General features: G+C 35.2%; 1 protein-coding gene across 2 annotated transcripts in view; it reads left to right on the forward strand.

Moving 5' to 3' along the window:
- Positions 1-24,159, forward strand: part of PTPRQ (protein tyrosine phosphatase receptor type Q) — a 202,376-nt gene that overhangs the window by 86,801 nt on the left and 91,416 nt on the right. For both annotated transcript variants that reach the window (XM_059186422.1, XM_059186423.1), the window contains one exon: positions 18,756-19,079. In XM_059186422.1, coding sequence (XP_059042405.1) covers positions 18,756-19,079 — 324 coding nt within the window. The remainder of the gene's footprint in view (positions 1-18,755; positions 19,080-24,159) is intronic.

Below are 24,159 nucleotides of genomic sequence, written 5' to 3' on the forward strand. Positions count from 1 at the left end.
CATTATGCTCCACATGGGTTCTCCACTGACATGGGGGAGGGGTCTTGTTACTTCTGGTAAGAGTAGAAGTTCTAGCTTCTTATTCTGTCAACTCCAACTTCACCCTATCAAAAATGGTTGGCGTGCCTTAATACCTAGGGCAGGAGACTAGGTTCCCCATTTGACCTTTGCTGTATGTAAGGAGGTGGAGCCACAGTTTTCTTCTGTGGTTTTGGGTGGAGCTATTACTGTCTAAAAGTTTTTGTCTCACTAAGCTACATGGTTTTTTGCCTAGAGAAAGCAGGCTTTTATTGGGACTTTCTTGGCCTCAGCTAGTTGGCTTTTCCAGATTGCTGGCCTCAGGGATGTATGAGGCAAAAAGAAAATGCAGAGAACTCACCACTGTGCTGTTTCTTGGGTCCTGATTTCCCTAGTTCCTCTGCCTTCTCCCCACCTTTGAGTGTCTTCACTTTATATTTAATTTAAATATTTAAATATAAATATCTAAATATTTATATTAATGTCCATGGTTTTAGTTGTAGGTAGTGGAAGGAGTAACAAGAATACATCTACTCTATCTTCTCCAAAGCAGAAGTTCATATGGGGATATATTTAATGGTTCTAAGTAAGCATCTTTGCTGTAAGCATTTTCACCACAATCAGATCATTTCCACTCTGTAAGGCAATTTCACTGAAAAAGATAAAAATAACGGGTTGACAGTTTGATTTGATGGTTCATTTCATCAGCTGGTTGACAGTTTGGTTTCATTTCTCTATTGTTACAGTTCTCCCATTTTTATATGATAAAAATCTTAGCCAGTTCTCATGGTGGTCTGTAGAATGGCACAGAGTTTTGAACCCACACTTCCCATAGAACTTTGGAACATCCTTCAGTGGGCATGTGACAAAATGCCAAGAACCAATAACGGTGTGGAAGGTTTTCACAATGAAAGACAAAGCTCACTTACAAAAATGCATTCCAGTATTTGGAAACTGATATATCCTTTAGTGAAGGAAGAAACTTTAGGGAAAAAAAATGAGATACTGTACATGAAGATAAATCAACAAACAAAAGCCTATGTGATACAATGGATGAAAAACTTTTCTGATGACAAGTGCTTAGGTACACTCCAAAAAATAAAATCCATTATTTTTGCAGTACTGCCACGAATCGACACTATACATTTTTAATGTATTCAGATATTTAGTATTTTGCAATAAAATCTTTCAAATTCTATCATCCATTTTTAATGTTTCATTATGTCCTTTTTAATGAATATCCCTCTTTAATTTTTCATGATTTTTTCATTTATGGCAGAGTTGTCTTCCAGTCAATTAGTTATGTAGCAAAGATGCTTCCAGCAAAAATACTTCCAGCAAAAATTCTAAACATGTTTAGTATCATGCATGGTGCCCTTTTTATCCACCTACTCAAGATGCTGTTATTTAATACATATGAAGTAGTATGCTAGGGACTATGGGAAGACTATGATGAAACAAATTTATTTCTTGTGCTTTTAAAATTTAGAATTATATAATTTTATATCTTCATTGGACTTCAGAGATAACCTCATTCAGTCATTTCATTTGGCAGACGTGGGAAATGAAGCACACAGGTTAAGCGTCTGTTCAGTGAGCTATAACTAATTATTAGCAGAACTACCACTGATCCAGAACTCTTTCTTCTTATTTACCCTTACCTTAAAAATTCAATGAATCATTGTATTTATTGAAATTAGAATTGTTTTCTTCCATTATTTCACAATATCTGAACAAAATTCTTATGGGGTGAGGAGATTGAGGTCCATTATATGAATTTCCTCATTAATTTGTGCCGATATATTTATGATAAAACTATATACAGACTTTTGCCCAAATACGGATTTAAAATGAAGGAAAACTCAATTTCTATCATCAGATATGTGCTTACCTTTAATCCAAAAGTACTATAATACTAAAAATACTATGTAAAATACTGCAGCTATTCTGTGAATTTTTAGAGTTCCTAAACATGTATCACATTTTTTTTTTTTTTTTATCCTGGATTCATTCCAAAGGTGTGATGTTTGGCTTTGTGAGATTGTCTTAGGTGTCAAATTCTAAATTATAAATTTAAAACTCCTTTTAACAGTAATTCCATTTGTAAAAAATGAATAGGAGTCACTCTGCATGATTCTCCTTGACCCCACGGATGCTCTAATACCTTTCACTAAGCACACTCCCGGCATTACTCCTTTCTTCATCCCAGCTCCAGCTAAAGACAGCTGTTCTTCAAGCAGCATTTTTATTAACTTATTTAAGAACTGGGGCGTATCTTATTACCCTATTTTCCATTCCTGTCCTATGCAGCTGTAGCTGGTACTTTTCATAACAGCTTCTACATATCAACCTCCTCCCCCATTTCACTCTATTTTTTTTTTCTTTTTCTTTTACTTTCTTTTTTAAGTAAATTAAGGATGTGTATGTGTGCATGCAAGAGCCTTCTTTCTTTATCTCTAGTAACCCTATTACTTGAAAGCTTCAGGAATGTGCCTGTTGTTTTGGTGAGATTATAAGCGTCAGGGGAAACGATTTATGAACGGTGTAAAAATTCCGAAATGTGAAATAAATGACTTTTACTGATAGCAAAATTTCATTAACAATGCTACATTTAAATTCAATTTTAATAAAACAGTGCAATATGAATATAAAGAAAAATCTTTGAACAAATTGTTATTGTGAACCTCCCCTTAATGAACTTCAAATATTACAAGTTTCGTGGTGTGTAAGAAAATAACTTTTGGTTAGGAAACTATTTTATAAAATAAGGCATGCATAAATAGCAGCCACCATGTGATTAGACACTTCCAAAATTCAAGTAAAGAAATAATGATTCTTAGTATATTAATGTTATCATTATAATTTGAATTTTCACCACCCAGTATTCTTTGCACCCTCAAAGCACCCATTAGTTCTGTGTCTGGTTACCTTATTATGGAAAATTATTACCTTAAAAACAATTTGCAACAAATGTTAGAAAGATAATAACTGTTATTCCTTATGTATAACAATAATAAAATCTATACCAATTAAAAGATACATTAAAACTCAGTAGCCTAATTTTCTGGTTTGTTGGTAATTAAATTAGCCTGCTTTAGAAAGGATTTTTTTTAAAAAACCAAGATCTTGTTTGTGATTTTTTTAAAACACAACTACATTAATATTTGTTATATAAGAAAAGTCTAACATTTTTAAAGTTTAGACTTAAAATTTAAAACTAACTTTATATTTAGAATATCATGACAGAGAAATGGTTAATTATATAAGACATGGTCCTTGAAAGCTGGATAGAATGCTATTCTTACAAGTACTAGTAGAAACTTTGCTTGAAGATTGAACAATTGCCAGAAGATAGTTGAAGTTGAAAGTGTTCATTGATTACTTGAACTAATCTGTAAGGCTTCTCTAGTATGGATATATGAAAAATACAACAAAGCTCCTTATTTTATCCCACTACCAGGTAGATTTATAAAACATTAACTATAAAGTATCAATGTCTAGTATTTTTTTTAAGATTTTATTTATTTATTTGACAGAGAGAGATCACAAGTAGGTAGAGAGGCAGGCAGAGAGAGAGGGAAGCAGGCTCCCCGCTGAGCAGAGAGTCTGACGCAGGGCTCAGTCCCAGGACCCTGGGATCATAACCTGAGCCAAAGGCAGAGGCTTTAACCCACTGAGTCACCCAGGTACCCCTAATGTTTAGTATTTTAAATTTCTGTAGAGATGTAATATGTAACTTATTTTAGATATTACTGCTATACTTGTATGGGAAAGCTTTTTCCTTTTCATGTTTTTATGTTTTCTTTTTTATGTTTTTTACATATGGGAAATTATTTTATACAAAATGAAATGCACCAAAGTTAAGCAAGCAGTTCAGTGGTTTTCCATATATGTGTACCCCCCATGTAACACCACTTAACAACATATAGAACATTTCCATCTCCCACAGAAAATTCCCTTGGACACCCACTCTCAAAGGCAACCACTGTCCTGATTTCAATCAGCAAAAGTTACTTTCAGTTGTTCTTGAGCTGTATGTATTCTCTCATTTCTGGTCTGTTTCTTCAAACTTAATTGTGAAACCCATATTCTTGAGGGTTTTACTAATTTGTTCTTTTTTACTGTTAAATATTTTTCCATTATATGACTATTCCATTACTTGTGTGCCTCTTTTTCTGGTCATGTAGGTTGTTCTAAACTAAGTGTTATGAATAAAAGCATTACAGATATTTTTGTTTAAATCTTTTCTTGTGGAATTTCTGGGTCATAGTCTAGATATGTGTTTGTATTCAAGAAACTGGCAGTTTTCTAAAATGGTGGTACTATCTTAAATACATACCTAACAGTAATATGTGAGAGTTCTAATTCTCAGTACCAGCAGAATTTGGTCTTCATAATTTCAGACATTCTACTTCATGTTAAGAATTTCTATCTTGCTGTAAGTTTTATTTTCATATCAGTGATGATTAATGATGCTAAATCCTCTTACTATGAGTTTGACTTTTTTAGATTTCAGACCTATCTATATCTTTCTGAATCTGGCTTATTTCACTTAACAAAATGATTTTAAACCTCTCTTCTTTTCAAATATAATCATAGTGATGTCTCCTTCTGATAATTTTATATCAAAAATTTTAGTTTTTTACTTCCAGATAAAAATATTTTCTAATTTCCTTTGCAATTTACTCTTTGTACCATGGCTACATAAAAATATGTTTGATTTCTGATTATTTGGCACTTTTCCGGATATTCTCATGTCATCAACTTTTAATTTATTGCCATTATTGTCAGAGAATTTATCTTTAAGACTTTATCTTTAAAAAATTGTGGAGAAATTTTCTATCACTCTGCATATGATTTATCTTGTTGAATATTCTTCCATGCACACTTGAAAATAATGTATATTCTTCAGTTGTTGGCCATAATGTTCTCAAGTCATGACCTCAGGGTTGTGAGGTCAAGCCCCATGTTGGACTCTGCACTGGGTGTGGAGCCTGCTTAAGAATCTCTCTCTCCCTCAGCCCCACCTTCTCCCATCCCCCCACTCCATGGAGTTGCAAAAGTTCAATGTTTTTTGCCATACTTTATGTTATTCATGTCGTGCATTTGATATCCATATAAATAATTTACATATATGTATATTGTAAACCCCACAATTTATTTTTACTTCCCAGTAAATCTACCAGTAGATTTAAATAAATTTAGAAAAGACTGCTTATCTTTTCTATGTAATTACTGTTTTTGGTGTTCTTTATTACAGTGTCATTTCACCCAATGTCACACATCTAGTGTCCTTTCCCTTTAACATTGTTAAGACTTTGTTCTCTAGTGCAGGTTTGCTCACAACAAATTCTCTCAGATATTATTTACTTAAAATGGAATTATTTTAGATAATTCCAGATATAAAATTCTGAAAAGGTAGTTTCTCCCCACCCTCTCCCTAAGTATTTTTTTCTTTGAAGATGTCATTCTTTTGTCTGTGATACATGTAATTTTTTCTGACACTTTTCAAGATCCTTTTTCTTTATATTTTCTTTAAGGCAGTTTGTCAGTGATATGGCTAGTGTACTTTGTTGCACTTGTTTTGCTAAGGGTCCATTTAGCTTTTTGTATTGGTAAATTAATATTTTTCTGAAATTTTTGGCCATTATTTTTTCAAGTATTTCTCTTCCCTCCTCTATCCAATTTTGAGACTCCATATGAAACTCCCAGTTTCATATGCCATTCTTTGAATGACTGAGGTTTTATTAAACGTTTTTTACCTTTTTTCCTATGTTCTTCAAAGTGGAGTTTTGTTGATGTTTTATGAAGTTTATTGACTTATCTTCTCCTATTTTTACACTGGTGTTAAATAAATCCAGTTCAGGTGTACTTTTAAGTTCTAGAGTTTTTATTTAGTTTAGTGTTTCCTTAAATCTATTCCTCTCCTGAGATTCCCTATTTGGTTTCTAATTATGATTGTATTTTCTGTTAAGTCAAATAAAATATTTACATTGTTTGAAATTCATTTTCTTCTAATTCCTCCACCTGAGTTATTCTGTGATCTCTTTCTATTGAGCACTTTTTCCTCCTCTGAGTTACATTTTCCTGTCACTAGAAATTTTCCTGCTTACCCAGTAATCTTTGAACTTATATTGGACATTGTTGGTGATGTTTTGCAGAAGCTCTGGATTTTGCTATCTTGTTCTGAAGAGTGTTGGTTTTTATTCTACCAGACTATTAAATTACTGAATAACAATTTTGTGAATGTGTGGTTTTGATTTCTCCATTATTTACAGAGGAAATTCCTTAATCCTGGGATATAGAGTAAAGCTAAATGTATGGGCCATTTTAGGATTTTGTATGAGGCCTATGCTATTTACCAATCCCTCACTTTGGTGGAATTGAAACTCCAAATTCTGTCTTCTCTGCACTGGGAAGCAACTAAACTTTCTACTTAGTTTTGCATCCCTTTCTTTCCACCATGTTCCTCAGTGTGTCCTTCATACATGAACGATTAAGAGATTAGCCAAGGATGTCAGAGGAGTTTAGACCCAGAATTTAGGTCTAACCCCTCTTTGGCTCCCTCTTTTTCCAACTAACTATTTTGGCAGTTTCATATGCCATTCCCTACACCTCAAGCCAAAAGCCGTTTATATGCTTCTTTGTTTCCTCCACAGTGCGTAGTTATTATCTGCAGAATTAATCTGATACAAACTATTGCTGTACCATCAGAACAGATCCTCAAACTTCCTGTGTTTGGGCAGTAGAATGTTCTGATATTTTGCTGCTTCTGCAAAATTATTTTTTGTATGATTTTGACAATTCTAGTCATACTGAACACTTTTATGTAAAAATAGCCTTACTGAATATTTTGTGATAAGCACGCAGAGGGGGGGTTTACATTGCAATAATACACACGACTCTAAAATAAACAGTATATATTTTTGTTCTTAAAAATATTTTGACAGGGGCGCCTGGGTGGCCCAGTGGATTAAGCCGCTGCCTTCGGCTCAGGTCATGATCTCAGTGTCCTGGGATCGAGCCCCGCATCGGGCTCTTTGCTCAGCGGGAGCCTGCTTCTCTCTCTCTCTCTCTCTGCCTGACTCTCCGTCGACTTGTGATCTCTCTGTCAAATAAATAAATAAAATCTTTTAAAAAAATATTTTGACAATCAGGGATTTTTTCTGTTCACTATATTATTTCACAGAGTCTCCAATCTCACCCCATCCTTTCATCCTTTCTCCTCTGTCGGTTGTTTTCATCTCTCCTTTGATTCGTGTGCGTGTGTGTGTCTCACAGAATCCTGGAAAACTCCAAATTCTTCTTTTTCTTTTATAGAGCTTTCCCCAAACTTTAAAACCAAGACTCCTTTTGTACATTTTAGTCTATCAGGGTTTTCTGTACAGCCACAGTCCTTAGAAAACAGGAATAGTTTTAAGTAGCATTTGATTACTATCAGCATTGGTGATACTTGTTCATCAGTCAACATTGGTTACAGCACTGGTGACACTTTCTTCTTGAAATCAGTACATACGACCATCCATTCATTTCCTCAGTTATTTATTTATTTGTTAAACAAATATTTCTCAAGTATCAGTATAAGCCAGACATTATTGACTGAATTTTTTTATGATTTCTTTTTCCCATTCTACTTTACTGTCCATTAACTACTAACTTGATAGAGACTCAGTTCTTTATCATCTGCTGTGGTGATACTATATATACAAATAGGCCCCTTAAATGTTTATTCACTCTTACGATTTTCCAAGCTTACTGATGCTTATTTATGCCAAATTAGCTTCTCTTGACTTCTTAGGCTAACCCAATCTTTTCCTCCCAAGATATCTCTATTCATGTTAACAAGATATGAAACTAACATGTCATTTACTCATATCCATCCTCAAGTAAATCCCACAAACCAGTATATATTTCCCATTTCTTCGTTAATGCTGATAATTCAATTTCATCTCCAGGTGTTATAGGGTTGTTCTTAATAGACAACTAACTCTTCTATATAATTACTACCCTAAGAACTGCTTCAGATAAATAATTTCAAATCAAAGTTGTCATTTTTGATGGACATTCTCACTATTTAGTTTGGTATATAAAGCTGTCAAAGTAATGACTTTATAAAATAAATCAATTCATTGTCTCTCCAAACAGAACATATATAACCCATTTTCTTTGTAGTGGTGTCCAAAAATAAAACAAAACAAAAGTTTTAGTGAAACATTTTTATAAATAAGTTATACATTCAGTAATACTTGATTTAAGAAGTATTAATTATAGCTAATGTATGATAATTATAGCTATGGTCCATAGAGTTTTGGGCCCCTCAGTTGTCCATTTATACATGCATTAAGACAGACACTTTAAAATTTTTTTAGGAAATTTTATCCTGCTTTATACTTTCTCAGTTCTCTTTCATTTAAGTGGAATATTTAAGGTGATTTTATTTGGCACACTAATAAGAATGTGTCAACCCATGTTCCTAGTTTCATAATGCCACCTAATATCATGTTTATGTAGCATATTTTGATAAATTCTAACCCAGCTACTCCAAAATCTATTTCTAGGTTAAACTAGACTGCTAGAAGAATGCCTGAACTGAATAATTAGAACCTCTGAAGAAATAGTTTTACTAAAACATGTTTGATAGTTATTCTCTCATTCAAATTGAGAGCCATTGTAAGAAAGAGCCAACTTACAGATACTTAGCATTTGCTATGTAAGGATGTTGTTGAAGATATTGTTCATTAAATTATATGGCAACCTGTTTATTTGATTTTTTTTGAGAGAAGAGAGAGAAATATTTCTTCTCAGTAACAAAGATTATTGTATTTTCTTGTTCATTTAATTTGCTTTTATTTATAATTACAGAGATTTAAAATCTCGAGTTTCTCTTTTGTATAATTTTCTACAACACAGAGCCAAGTCATAGTCTACCTTTAGGAAGTGAACAGTGTACATTTTCTATTGACCTAATTACTGGGTTCATTCCATGTTTTACTCCTATTGCCCATCTGCCCAATAAATAAACACATTCTGCTGATATTCTTTGCTGTTTTTAAAAAACTCTATTCCCAATTATTGTTTGTTATTGTAATCTGCATTACACTGCATGTGTATAACATCTAACCAGTTTCTATTAAATTATACTTTACCTAATAACTATTTACATGGAGGCTCAGGATTTCCTTTAAGTTTAAACTTTACCAGTTAATCTCTGTTGATTGTTCTCTGTTGCTTAATAGAGCTTAGGTAGTCACCTAAACTTTTTTCTCAAAGAACACAACTGGCCCCCTCTTTTTTTTCTTATTACTCTTTTCTTGAGTCTAGTATACTTTCCAGACTTTCACAGTTTGTAACAGTTACTTATATCTCTCCCATACTTAATGCCCTTGAACATCTTTTCTTCCACATACCTATGGATTCTTAATTATTCCTTCAAGTTATAGCCCCCAGATATTCTCTTTCCTTGAAAGTTTCCTTTGGGCATTGCCTATTTGTGGTGGTTTCTATGAGTTAAATTACTTTTCATATATGTATGAAAAGCAGCTTATTCCCTAAGACTATAATAACTTGCCCACACTGTTCAATATGAATGATCGGTAATTGTTATTGATTAAATTCAAGTTAATGCAAAATTTTTATCTGCTATGCTGAAATATTTTTGCACTCAACTTCATAAGAATTTCTATTTTTATATTGATTCATACTATGTTAGTGTTGATAAAGTGTAATTTTATTTGTATATGCTCAGATCATATGTTAGCACCTTGTGTTTCTAAAAGGAGTATAGATTATTTAAAACTACTAGAGACAAATATTTTATTGATAAACTAGGAAAGATTGTGTTGGTACTTTTTAAGGTTTTATAAATATAAATTATAAATATAATTGTTCCGGCATCTGTTTTGTTTAAAAGAAAGTACATCTGTGGTTGAAGATAAAAATACTTAGTCATAAATAAATATTTAAAGAAACTTGGTCTTCCATATTCGTATACTTAATCAGGTCAGTGAGAAGCCAATACAAACCACTGTCAGAATCTTATCATGGGAGGTTGGCAACTTCTAACAGCTGATATTCAGAAGTTTAAAGAATAATTACACTTTATACCCATTTTCCTCTTCTAAGTGGGACCTACTAAATAGTCACTAAAAACTGACATGCATTTAAACATACAACAAATTTCACTTCTATAGTTCTATAGACTTTCATTTCAGCCATGATTAAAGTATTTCACAGATAAGAATAATTTATGAATAAAAATGTAATTCACGGAATACCTTGCCAGTGAATGTTGATCGCTTCATCACAGTTCAGTCATGTTTAGAAAATCTAAGCAAGCTGTGTGATTACTCCAGGAAGCATGGAATGATGTGTTCAAATTAGTACCATCTGTGGATAGAAAAAAATTGAGGTTTTTAGTCATTCTCAAAGAATGGAAATCTGATTCTCCATGCTAAAATGAGTGTAATCCTTTTTGTATCTGTAATTCAATAGGGCAGTTGCTTTGAAATAGTCCAGTTCAACACACAGTTCATCAAAAGAGAAGATACTGCATATCAATGCTAGTCTTTTATGAGTGCCACTGAGGTAGCCTTCCTTTAAAAAATTGTCTATGAGCCATATATTTGGGCTCAGATTAAATTTATTTCTGGTTTATCTTTCTAAATATATGTGATTAGAAAATGTGGACAAAATTTTATACGACTTGAAAGCCAAAAGACTGTTTCAATGAACCATAACTTATTCATATATTCAACACATACTGAGTTCCTGTATGTGCCAGATGCTGTGTATCGGTGCAAGTTCCATCATTGTGCCTGTCACAGGGAAGGCAACTCAATTGTTGTTACTCTTCCTTTAGCCAGGTTACACATAGTTCTTCTTGTTTCTTTTAGACCCTTATTTCTTTGTAATACTTATTTGGAAAACCCAAGAGTCTGTGGACCAGCATTAATATGGTGAAAGTTTTTATGCATAACCAATTTTGCCATTGAAGTCTTCATTCCTAAAATCTGAACATTGCAAGGGGGATAAAAGTTGGTCATAGGACAACCATGGGCATTTAGTCATCCCCTCTGCTGAATTGGGAAAAACATAGTTCCTCTGACTTCTCCAGTTCATTGGATAGCTAATGCATCCCATTTTCTTCCCACTCCTAGTTGCTTAGTAAATCCTAGGTAAAAGAAATTGAAATGCAGAAGGGGTGTTTGGTGATGGACTCAAAAGGGAGGTAAATGTATGGTTTATACTCTCTGATTCCCATAGGGAAAGAGCAGAGTGTACAGTTTTAATGCAAATGAAAACTTCCCAAGTGTCCTCACTATACTTGAGATAAAACTAAAAATCTTGAATACAGTCCAGAAGGTTCAGCATTATCTGATTCTGACCTACATCTCCAGCTTTCTATCTTCTTTTTTTTTTAAATTTTTTATTTTTTATAAACATGTATTTTTATCCCCAGGGGTACAGGTCTGTGAATCACCAGGTTTACACACTTCACAGCACTCACCAAAGCACATACCCTCCCAAATGTCCATAACCCCACCCCCCTTCTCCCAACCCCACCTCCCCCTAGCAACCCTCAGTTTGTTTTGTGAGATTAAGAGTCACTTATGGTTTGTCTCCCTCCCAATCCCATCTTGTTTCATTGATTCTTCTCCTACCCACTTAAGCCCCCATGTTGCATCACCACTTCCTCATATCAGGGAGATCATATGATAAGTCAAGCAGCTTTCTATCTTCTTATCCATCTCCTTGTGGACCCAGCTATGTTCCTTAAGTGTTTCTGATGTACCACACTTCTTCCCCTCAGAATCTTAACACATCCTGATGTTATTCACCTGGAAAGCTAATCTTATCTGTCAGTTCCCTGATTAAATTAAAGTCTTCCCTGACCATCTATCTAATTGAAATCTCTGGGATGCCTGGGTGGCTCAGTTGGTTAAGTGCCTGCCTTAGGCTTAGGTCATGATCCCAGAGTCCTGGGATGGAGCCCCATGTCAGGGTTCCTGCTCAGTGGGGAGTCTGCTTCTCCCACTCCCTCTGCCCCTCCCTCCTACTCTCACTCTCTTGCTCTTTTGCTTTCTCTCATAAATAAGTGAAATCTTTAAAAATAAATTAATGAAATCTCCTGTTATGCCTTCTTATTCATTGCTTTAAAAATATTTATTAAATGTCTATTTTGTTGCAAACATGACTCTAGACCTTCAGAGACACAATCTAGTATTTGATTATTTGTGTAGATTGATATTTGTATGTATATATGACATATGAATAATCATACACATTTTGTAGTCATTGCTCAATCTTTTTTATTGATATGAATGTAGAATCAGAACCTTTCTAGACCTTTAGAATACATATTGGAATGAAGTGGAGTTGAAAAGATGATTAGGTCTAGTTGAGGTGGGTTTTCAAAGTAGAATTAGGATTTATAGAAGGGTGGCTATCAGTTCAAAACAATGAAGTAGAAACTAATAGAGCTATCTGAAAATAAATTTCAAAAGGGATCCCCTCAAGACTTTGAGTTTCCTTTTGCTCTATGTATTTAAATAGAGGCCAGAAAAGTAGAAATTGGCCATTTTATAGAGGAAAATTACATTAGTTTTCTATCGTTACGCCACAAATGATCACAAACTTTGTGGTTTAAAACTATGCCCATTGATTATTACACTGTTCTGTAGGTCAGAAGTCTGGGTATATTGTGCATCGATTCCATACCCAGAGGCCCACAAGCCAACTCAAGATGTCAGCAAGCTGTATACTCACGTGGAACTCAGTCCTCTTCTAAGCTCACAAGCTTGTGACAGAATTTGGTTTCTTACATTGATAGGTCTGAGATCCCCAGTTCCTGGCTGGCTAATAGCCAAGGGCTTCTCTCAGTAACTAGAGATGTCCTAGATTCTTTATCCTATAGCTCCTTCTTCTTCCAAGACAATAATGGATACATTTTTATATATCATATCTGTCTCTTGCTTAGAGTATGTTCCTTCCTCTTTTATAATGAAACAAAGAAAACTCTTTGCTTTTAAAGGACTCAGTCTATAAAATCAGGTTCATTGTATAGTCCGTCCTTATTTTATTTATTTACTTATTTGTTAAGTCTTTATTTACATTTCAGTTAGTTAACAGCATAATATTAGTTTCAGGCATATGAATAGTGATTCAACACTTCCATACAACACCTGGTGCTCATCACACGTGCTTCCCTTAATTGATTTGGTTTCTTAATTACAGATGAAAAATTTTCTCATATCAGTACCTATATTTGAGCTTAATTGAAAAATTGGATGAAGGTGAGTGTTCAGGGGCCAGGAATCTTGGGGATGTCTGTCTACATAAAGGTCAGGCATAAAAAGACAAGTTGACCAAGATCATCTCTAAATTTCCTTCAAGTTCTGCTTCTGTCATCTTCTGATTCATTTGCCTATTCCATGAATTCGACCACCAAAATGGATCTAAAAATATATTTCTTTCTTATTGCTACAATTTTTTTCTTTTTTTTTAAAACATATCCAGTGATCTATAAATTTGTCCTTTTTCCTGTAGTATAATTATCAGACTAGACTTGATAAAATGTACTTCTGAACATCTCATTCTGACACTTCAATAGCTTTCCATTGTCTAACAAACTCTAAGTTCCTCTCAGTATATCCCCAGGTTATTGTGTAGCCTTTCTGTTTTAATTGGCAGTATGAACTATAAATAATAGTTGAAATTGACTTAGATCACATTACCCTTCTTCTAAATCTCTACCTTAACAATCAGTGAAATCCTGTCTCACATGCCACGTTTTCTCTTTTTTGTTGTTGTTTTTTAAAGATTTTATACATTTATTTGCCAGACAGAGGTCACAAGTAGGCAGGGAGGCAGGCAGAGAGAGAGAGGAAGGGAAGCAGGCTCCCTGCTGAGCAGAGAGCCCGATGCAGGGCTCAATCCCAGGACCCTGAGACCATGACCTGGGCCGAAGGCAGAGGCTTAACCCACCACTTTTTCTCTTAAGGCTTCTCCTGAACCACCAGGTCATCCATATGTCTCTGCCTTGGGTTAGAATATTTTGAAAATTTGTGTTTTCTTTAGGTGGTCTGAGTTCAATCAAACTTAGTGGCTGAGAGATTTGAATAAATTATAGAAATTCCACTTTTTATGAAAATTCTATTTTTTAATTCTTAAAATGATTCATCTATAAGGTGAATTTTCCTTAAAAAATAACTTTTTCTCTAATTGCTTTTCTGCTTAACTAAAAATAGTAGTTATGTTGTAGGTATTGTATCAAGTATTCTGCTTGCAATCTACTTTAACGGTTAATTCAATTAAATACAATAAAATTTGATAGTAAATATTAGTATTATAAAATAGAATAATTGAATCTAACCATATGGCTTTAAATTACCTGCTTCTTGTATTCCATTGCATTAGAATTTCTCTCCTCTTTCAGATTTAGGCAAATATATAAGCAATAGGTCTACATATAATTCAGCAAAAATTTAAGAGGAAATTAAAAATTTTAACTCAAGTCTAGACCTTTCTGCAGAACTCCAGACTCATGTGCCCATCTATATGACATCTCTTTCTGGGTATCTGGTAGTCATTTCAAAGTTAACATGCTCAAAATAAATTCTTTTTTTTTTTTAATTAAATTAATTTATTTATTTTCAGAAAAACAGTATTCATTATTTTTTCACCATACCCAGTGCACCATGCAATCCGTGCCCTCTATAATACCCACCACCTGGTACCCCAACCTCCCACCCCCCCGCCACTTCAGACCCCTCAGATTGTTTTTCAGAGTCCATAGTCTCTCATGATTCACCTCCCCTTCCAATTTACCCCAACTCCCTTCTCCTCTATAACACCCCTTGTCCTCCATGATATTTGTTATGCTCTACAAATAAGTGAAACCATATGATAATTGACTCTCTCTGCTTAATTTATTTCACTCAGCATAATCTCTTCCAATCCCGTCCATGTTGCTACAAAAGTTGGGTATTCATCCTTTCTGATGGAGGCATAATACTCCATAGTGTATATGGACCACATCTTCCTTATCCATTCCTCCACTGAAGGGCATTTTGGTTCTTTCTACAATTTGGCGACGGTGGCCATTGCTGCTATGAACATTGGGGTACAGATGACCCTTCTTTTCACGACATCTGTATCTTTGGGGTAAATACCCAGGAGTGCAATGGCAGGGTCATAGGGAAGTTCTATTTTTAATTTCTTGAGGAATCTCCACACTGTTCTCCAAAGAGGCTGCACCAACTTGCATTCCACCAACAGTGTCAGAGGGTTCCCCTTTCTCCACATCCTCTCCAACACATGTTGTTTCCTGTTTTGTTAATATTGGCCATTCTAACTGGTGTAAGGTGACATCTCAATGTGGTTTTAATTTGAATCTCCCTGAGGGCTAGTGATGATGAACATTTTTTCATGTGTCTGATAGCCATTTGTATGTCTTGATTGGAGAAGTGTCTGTTCATATCTTCTGCCCATTTTTTGATATGTTTGCCTGTTTCGTGTGTGTTGAGTTTGAGGAGTTCATTATAGATCCTGGATATCTACCTTTTGTCTTTACTGTCATTTGCAAATATCTTCTCCCATTCTGTGGGTTGCCTCTTTGTTTTTTTGACTGTTTCCTTTGCTGTGCAGAAGCTTTTGATTTTGATGAAGTCCCAAAAGTTTATTTTCGCTTTTGTTTCCTTTGCCTTTGGAGACATATCTTGAAAGAAGTTGCTGTGGCTGATATCGAAGAGATTACTGCCTATGTTTTCTTCTAGGATTCTGATGGATTCCTGTCTCACGTTGAGGTCTTTTATCCATTTTGAGTTTATCTTTGTGTATGGTGTAAGAGAATGGTCGAGTTCCATTCTTCTACTTATAGCTGTCCAGTTTTCCCAACGCCATTTATTGAAGAGACTGTCTTTTTTCCACTGTATATTTTTTCCTGTTTTGTCGAAGATTAATTGACCATAGAATTGAGGGTCCATATCTGGGTTCTCTACTCTGTTCCACTGGTCTATGTATCTGGTTTTATGCCAGTACCATGCTGTCTTGGTGATCACAACTTTGTAATAAAGCTTGAAATCAGGTAACGTGATGCTCCCAGCTTTATTTTTGTTTTTCAACATTTCCTTAGCGATTCGGGGTCTCTTCTGATTCCATACAAATTTTTGGATTATTTGCTCCAGCTCTTTGAAGAATACTGGTGGAATTTGGATCAGAATGGCATTAAAAGTATATATTGCTCTAGGCAGTATAGACATTTTAACAATGTTTATTCTTCCGATTCAAGAGCATGGAATGGTCTTCCATCTTTTTGTGTCTTCTTCAATTTCTTTCATGAGTGTTCTATAGTTCCTCAAGTACAGATCCTTTAAAAATAAATAAATAAAATCTTTAAAAAAAAAAAGGATCTTTTATTTTTTTAAGATTTCATTTATTTATTTGACAGACAGAGATCACAAGTAGGCAGAGAGGCAGGCAGAGAGAGGAAGCAGAGCAGGCTCCCTGCCGAGCAGAGAGCCCGATGCGGGCTTGATGCAGGGCTCAATCCCAGGACCCTGGGATCATGACCTGAGCCGAAGGCAGAGGCTTAACTCCCTGAGCCACCCAGGTGCCCCCCAAAATAAATTCTTAATCTCTCCTTCCACGTCATCTTGGTTAATGATGACTTCATCCTTCTGTTTGCTCAATCCAAAGGCTTTAGAGCTTTCCTCTACTCTCTCCTTCTCTTATACCCCACATGTCACACATCAGCAAATCCTGTCAGCTCCCCTTCAAAATATATTCAGGGTCTGAATTCTTCCTTTCATTTCTGCTGCTGTAATCCCCATCATGATCTGTTGTGTTGACACTGCAATAGCCTAGTAATTGCTCTCCCTGTTTGTACCCTTACATCTCTTCACTCTATAATCAGCACAGTAGTCGGATTGTGTGAAAACATGTTAGAACCTGTCATTCCTCTGCTTAAAAGAATGTCCTTCAGGGTGCCTGGGTGGCTCAGTTGGTTTACCATCTGTCTTCAGCTCAGGTTGTGATTCCAGTGTCTTGGGATCGAGTCCTGCTTCGGACTCCCCTCTCCCTCTCCCACTCCCTCCTGCTTGTGCACACGTGCTCTCTCTTTATCTCTTTCTTTCTGTCAAATAAAGAAGTAAAATCTTAAAAAAAAAATGTTGTATATAATCTAGCCTTCATTATTTTTTTCTCAGACTTCAACTCTTATTAATAAGCCACACTGGCCTCCTAATTATTCTTCAAATATACCAAGGATGGTTCCAACTTAGAGCTTATAATCATGCATTTTTCCCTGCCAGGAATGTTCATTTTTCAAATATTCTCAAGGTTGGTTCCCCCACCTTCGTCAGGAACTTCATGTCTTCTAATCAGTGAGGCCTTCTCTGAATACTCAGTTAAACAAATCAGTTTAAATGATTTTTTTCAAATGAAAGATGATCAGTATCATCTTTCTCTTCTTCCTTTCCTTATTTCTCCCCCAAAACACTAATCATCATCTAAAATACTATATACAGTAGTCACTTATACTTTTATTGTATACACCAAATATAAATTACACAAGGTCAGGGACTTCTGTCCGGTTTATTCATTGTATACCCAGCACCTACAGTAGCACTTGGCACAAATTAGGTGTTCATTAGACATTTACTGAATCCTGAATTAATATGATACTTTCAGGAATAAATGAGTTTTCTCTCATTTATTTTCTAATTTTTAAGTGTGACTATTATCATATAATTTTTATAAATTATGTCATTTTCATACAAGTCATTGTTACCATTCTATCTTAGTCTTCTAAGCAAAAGCCTTTTCACACATGCAGGGAAAGACTTGGTTGAGGAAAGTTCTTACATCACTTATTTCATTGTTCTTTCATATTCTTAATTATAACATGCTTGTATTACTTGTTCAATAAATTGCAGTTTCTTAAAAAATCAGACATAATCCTTTTATATCTTGAATCCTTCACATCAGGCTCAGAACCTCACAGATGGTATACAAATAGCAAATTTCATATGGGTGGTCAATATGAAATCAAATAAGTGACCCCAAGTAAGACCTTGTGATTGTAGGTGATATGCAGATTTCTTTGTCTGTGTATTTAATATCAGTGTGCTGAATGATGTTCTAGAAAGGGTTTTGACAAATTTATTAATTAATTAATTTGTTTGTTTATATTGGTTTTTATCAAATGTAAGTATATGCAAGATAAAATAAAAATCAACTAATAAGTAAATTTCTAATTCAGCTAATAGCATTGTTTATTTAGAATTATTATATAATCAATCTTTACTATATATAGGATGCATTTGTGTCTATCCAACATTTAAATGTAAGTATGTCTTTCTTGGGAACTGAATATTAAAACTCAGACCATATCCAGAGAAGTACATAAGGTTAAATGAGCATACAATTTTATTTTGTACTCATGTTTATGTATGAAGCCAAAGTAAGTTTATACGAGATTCTTATGAGTCAGTTTGGGAGCGAAACTTGGAATTAATCAAATCACAGTTGTTTTGTCCTCTACCTTTTAGATTAGTGGTCTCTGAAGCACCACCTTAAGGTTCCACTCAGTAAATGTGGTACTGCTGAACTAAGGGTAGTTGTAATAAGGGATTGCCACTAGATGCATAATAAAGACATATTTTTGAATCCAGTCTTCCTTCTGTTTAACAGTTTTTGGTAGTTCTAATTGTTTTCAATTTTTCTCCTTTAACTTTTAGTTCCTAGTGTTCCCACAAATATTGCTTTTTCTAATGTTCAGTCAACTAGTGCAACATTAACATGGGTGAGACCTGACACTATTCTTGGCTACTTTCAAAATTACAAGATCACCACTCAGCTGCGGGCTCAGAAATGCATAGAATGGGATTCTGAAGAATGTGTTGAGTATCAAAAAACTCAATACCTTTATGAAGCTGACTTAACTGAAGAGACAGTGTATGGATTAAAGAAATTTAGGTGGTACCGATTCCAAGTGGCTGCCAGCACCAATGCCGGCTATGGCAATGCTTCCAATTGGATATCTACACAAACCCTTCCTGGTTGTAAGTATTATCTTCTATATGTGTTTATACTTCTGCTTTTGAGAAAAAGCTTTTTGAATGTTTTTCTGCAGAAATCACTCAAAGTATAAGTAATGATTGTTCTTGTAACTTTAGTTTTATGTCTTAAAACTAACTAACTACTCTTCTTGTTTAGATAGAATCATTACTCATAATTAGCTAAATAAATTTCTATGACTTATCCTGAATACTATCTACATGGAATTATAATGGCTTCCATGCAAAGGAAATAAATATATACATATTTATGAAAGAATAAATACATACACTGATATCTGTTGAATTAATGATTTTTTACTTAATACAATCACTGGACATGAAAATTAAATGAATTTGTCTATAAACTAATAGATGTAATAACATTTGTTTTTAATTTAATTGAATCCCAATGGAAAATTCAATTTTAGACATTATTAAAAACTTCTTGGACTTTTAGAGTCATACTGAAATCCTAGAGTCTTCTCTTGCAATAAAGCATTCTGGGCCTCTCTTGGAGTATATGACTAGGCTATACTGATTGCCACTGAGCTCCCTTTGTCCATGCCTACATTTTCCCCTTCATATCTAGATGCTCTGCACTTTTTAAGCTATACTTTACAACCTTTTTGATGACTTTATGGATACTCACACACACACACACACACACCAGCTGAAACAGATCTATCTCCTGGCAAGTAGCTTCTCAGCTTGTGCTATACCCATATAAAATTTGGAGGCAAACAAATACCAGGGGTTCAACTCCTAGCTGGAGATGTGAAGAAGGGAAAAAGCACAGAGAAGGAACATAAAATAATTTCTTAAATATTTCTCTGCCTTTGGTGAGTGCTGTGAAGTGTGTAAACCTGGCGATTCACAGACCTGTACCCCTGGGGATAAAAATACATGTTTATAAAAAATAAATAAATAAATAAATAAATTTAAAAAAAAATTTATCTGCCATTTATCCATCTTTCAGGACTTTTATATTCAGGAAAGAGCTCTTTTAATGCTTCTCCATAGAAATTATTCAAAGTCCACATAAAAATGCTGTTATAACTTTAGTTTTATATTTTAAAACTAACTGGTTGCCCTACTTGGTTAGATAAAATGATTAACCATGAGTAAGGAAATAAATTTCTATTATTTATCCTAAGCAGTATCTACATAGAATTATAATGGCTTCGTGAAAACTAAATAAATTGCAGATCAAATGCTGTAAACCGGAGCTGCACTTTCTGAAAGCCATTTCCACCCCAAGCCATCCTGAGCAAATTTCAAGTTGCCCAGGTCACCCATTGCAATACCCTCCCATATAAACCATCCAAATAGGCACCTTCTGTTACCATTCTTCTATCTTGATCAAGACTGTTACTAAATCACCTTTTGAAAGGTGATTCCTTTCAAGTCCAAATCTCATTTTCCTAAAAATTTTTGGTACCTATAAGTTGAGTGAACACACACATACAGAGAGATTTTCGGTAATAAATAGACGCTGTCATAGGCCTTTATAAATAGAGAAATAGGGCGCCTGGGTGGCTCAGTGGGTTAAGCCGCTGCCTTCGGCTCAGGTCATGATCTCAGGGTCCTGGGATCGAGTCCCGCATCGGGCTCTCTGCTCATCAGGGAGCCTGCTTCCTTCTCTCTCTCTCTCTCTCTCTGCCTGCCTCTCAGTGTACTTGTGATTTCTCTCTGTCAAATAAATAAATAAAATCTTTAAAAAAAAATAAATAGAGAAATAAATTTTGATCTAGAGGCTTTATTTTTTAGGTTACTAAATGTATTCCCAGGAGAGTATAGCGTAATTTTTGCAGAGTAAATTTCCAATCCATATTGTTAATACAATTCAACATCTGAGATAGAGTCCAAACAACTCAACTTTCAACACAATTATCCAGCCTCTCCTCCTTGTAGCACTTTGACTCTAGCTTTCTGTAATATCTGCCCTTCTTGCTTTTCTCCTGTCTCCCTGGTAGCTCTTTCTCAGTCTCCTTTGCTCATCCCTTTTTAAAATCTAAGTGTTGGGGTACCCAGATATCTGTATTTAACCCTTTTTGTATCAACATACAACTTCCAGGAGATCTTACCTTGATGTGACTTTATCTGGTCCTACGACTTTAAAATTTACTGATACGGTAATTATTCTCAAATATCTATTTCTAGCTCTGATTCATCCCTAGAATATAATATACTGATTATATATACTGAATAAAATATACTGATCCCAGATCAGTATATTTACCTGATCAACTGATGTCTTTTGACCCTATTGCACGTGTGTGTCAAATATACCTTTCAAAATTTAATGTGGTCTAAACACCTAACCTCTCCTCTTCTAACATTGCCTATCTCAGTAAAATGTGCCATTATTCATCTGGTTGCAGAAAATGAAAATATAGGCAGTTTTCTTTTCCTGCTCAACTCTGCCAATGATTTATTTCAACTGTGCCATCTAAATACATCCCTCCCTTTGCATTGCTATCATACTAGCCCTTTCCTTCATTACTGTTACCACTGCATGAACCTAACTGACCTCCAGAGTTTCTAGGCTGACCTTTTTAAACCTAAATCAGATGCGATCACTTCCCTGTTTAAAGCCATCCAATGGATTTCCATTGCTTTAGAATAAAATTCAAATTTCTTTTTTCAAGATGTTATTTATTTGTCAGAAAGAGAGCGAGAGAGAACGAGCAGGTGGAGAGACAAGCAGAGGGAGAAACAGTCTCCCAGCTGAGCAAGGAGCCGGATGAGGGACTCGATCCTAGAACTCTGGGATCCTGACCTGAGCTGAAGGCAGATGCTTAACTGACTGACCTACCTGGGCATCCCAAACTCAAATCTCTTAACATGATTTGCATGACCTGGCCCTTACCTAACACCCTAACCTCATCCATAGCTACTTTCCCTCTTAACCATTACTCATCATTCACACAAGACATTTTTTCTGTTGCTTGAACACACTAAACTCCCAGAACTTGGGCCTTTGCATCCCCTGTTCCTTTTGACTGGAATGTTCTTTCACCTCTAGCTTTGCCAGGGCAGCTGCTCATAATGTATACCTCTATTTAAATGATTCCTACTCAGAATGGATTTTCCTGACCACCCAACCTAAAGTAGCTTTGCAGTCTTTTTCTAGAATGTCATGTTATCTAAATGAGCGTTTATAAATATGAAATTGCTTTTTATTTTTGTTTGTTTTTAGAATCTGTCTTGACCATTGCTATCTCTTATTGCCTAGAGAATGGTGCCTGGTAAGAGTAGGTACTCTATTAATATTTCCTAAGTAAGTGAAATTGATTGAGTAAGCTAAAGTGGGTAGGGGAGAATGAACTATTTTCTAGTTCAGGTGATACTGAGGATGATAGTGCCATAACACAGAAAAGAAAAAAAGAAAAACAAAAAAATCATATTTGGATTAGGTTTAGTCAGTAACCATGGTTATTTTGAATCTGTTGGATTTGAGAAGAAGTAACTATTCTAATTCAATTAACTAGAAAATAGAAATACATGCTTAGTGATAAGCATGTAGGAAAAACTAGGGACTTTAGTTGCATCAGTGTGGAAAATCACAAATGAAGATTTGACTAAAAAGTGTGACACTGACTGGGGCACCTGGGTGGTTCAGTCAGTTAAGTGTCTGCCTTCGGCTCAGGTCATGACCCCAGGGTCCTCGGATTGAGCCCCTAGTTGGGCTCCTTGCTCGATGGGGAGTCTGCTTCTTCCTTTGCCCCTCCCCCTACTTATGTGTACATGCATGTGCACCCCCCATTCTCTCTCTTTCTCTCTCTCTCTCAAATAAAAAATAAAATCTTAAAAAAAAAAAAAAAAGGGACATTGACTGAATGAATAAACTTTAAGGTCCCGAGCAACTGGAAGTTAACTGTAGGAGTGCTAAAATGAATGAAGCAGGCTGATGTAAGGCAATTGGGGGTGGTGGAAACTGACAAATTAACAGAGAATGTGCTACCTAAAGGCTTATTACTGTCCAATAGATCATGCTATTAGGACTTCTGCTGTTTTCAGAGAAATAGGAAATTTAGATTTATTTTTTTTAAATGTGAAAACAGTTGCTTGCTTGTGACTTTTTTTTTTTTTTTTTAAATTATTTAAGAGGCACCTGGGTGGCTCAGTGGATTAAGCCTCTGCCTTCGGCTCAGGTCATGATCTCAGGGCCCTGGGATCAAGCCCCACATCCGGTTCTCTGTTCAGCAGGGAACCTGTTCCCTCCTCTTTCTCTGCCTGCCTCTCTGCCTACTTATGATTTCTCTCTCTGTCAAATAAATAAATAAAATCTTTTTAAAAAATCATTTAATAGTTCAAACTAAACACATCTGTAGCCCTAATCTGGCCTGTGGACAGCGGCTTTGGAGCCTTCTGTTAAAATAGACCTTCTGCCTGCGCTGAGGGTCTGAGGATTAGACACTGAGGATTCCCACCCTGACACTGAGGTTTCCCATCCCATTCCTTACCATCATCTCACTTGGATGGTACCTGCTTTTACCTCCTACCGTGAGCCAGCAAGTAGATTTTCTGGATGCCTCATCTCTTCAAGCACTCTAGACATAATGATAGATGTTCAATTAGCATAAAATGATAATTTAAATGATTAATTCAGAATCTGCTCAATGAAACTGCAAAGCTAAGTTTTTAAGGAATTTTTCCATTTGAATGTCATTGCCTCTACCCTAGTCTCCCCTCCTCCTTACCACCCCGTTTTAGATCCGTGATCAACCCACTAGCTCATTTTCAATTTCCTGCTACTCTATTTTGCTCATTTTGGTCTAAAGGAATAATGGTAGAGTATTGCAAACTTTTCACAATCAGCATGAGCTTTTTTTTTTTTTTTTGAAGTGTTACTTTCCTGGTTTTAGCAGGATGAGTCCCTTTGTCATTGGTGGTTTGTTGGTTGGCTCGTTCCTGATGCAATGGAGAAAGTAATCTTGGCTTCTCTTCACCCCAGTTTCCAGGTCTTTACTTCACAGAGAGCCTGTCTACAAAGCTCTAGTTTGTCTTTTATCTGGTACCATTCTTCTCCCTGGATCTAGTATCTCACTGCCACAATTTGAATTCGCCATCAGAGAATACT

The sequence above is a fragment of the Mustela lutreola genome, chromosome 8 (assembly GCF_030435805.1).
Source record: "Mustela lutreola isolate mMusLut2 chromosome 8, mMusLut2.pri, whole genome shotgun sequence".
NCBI classification, from domain to species: domain Eukaryota; kingdom Metazoa; phylum Chordata; class Mammalia; order Carnivora; family Mustelidae; genus Mustela; species Mustela lutreola.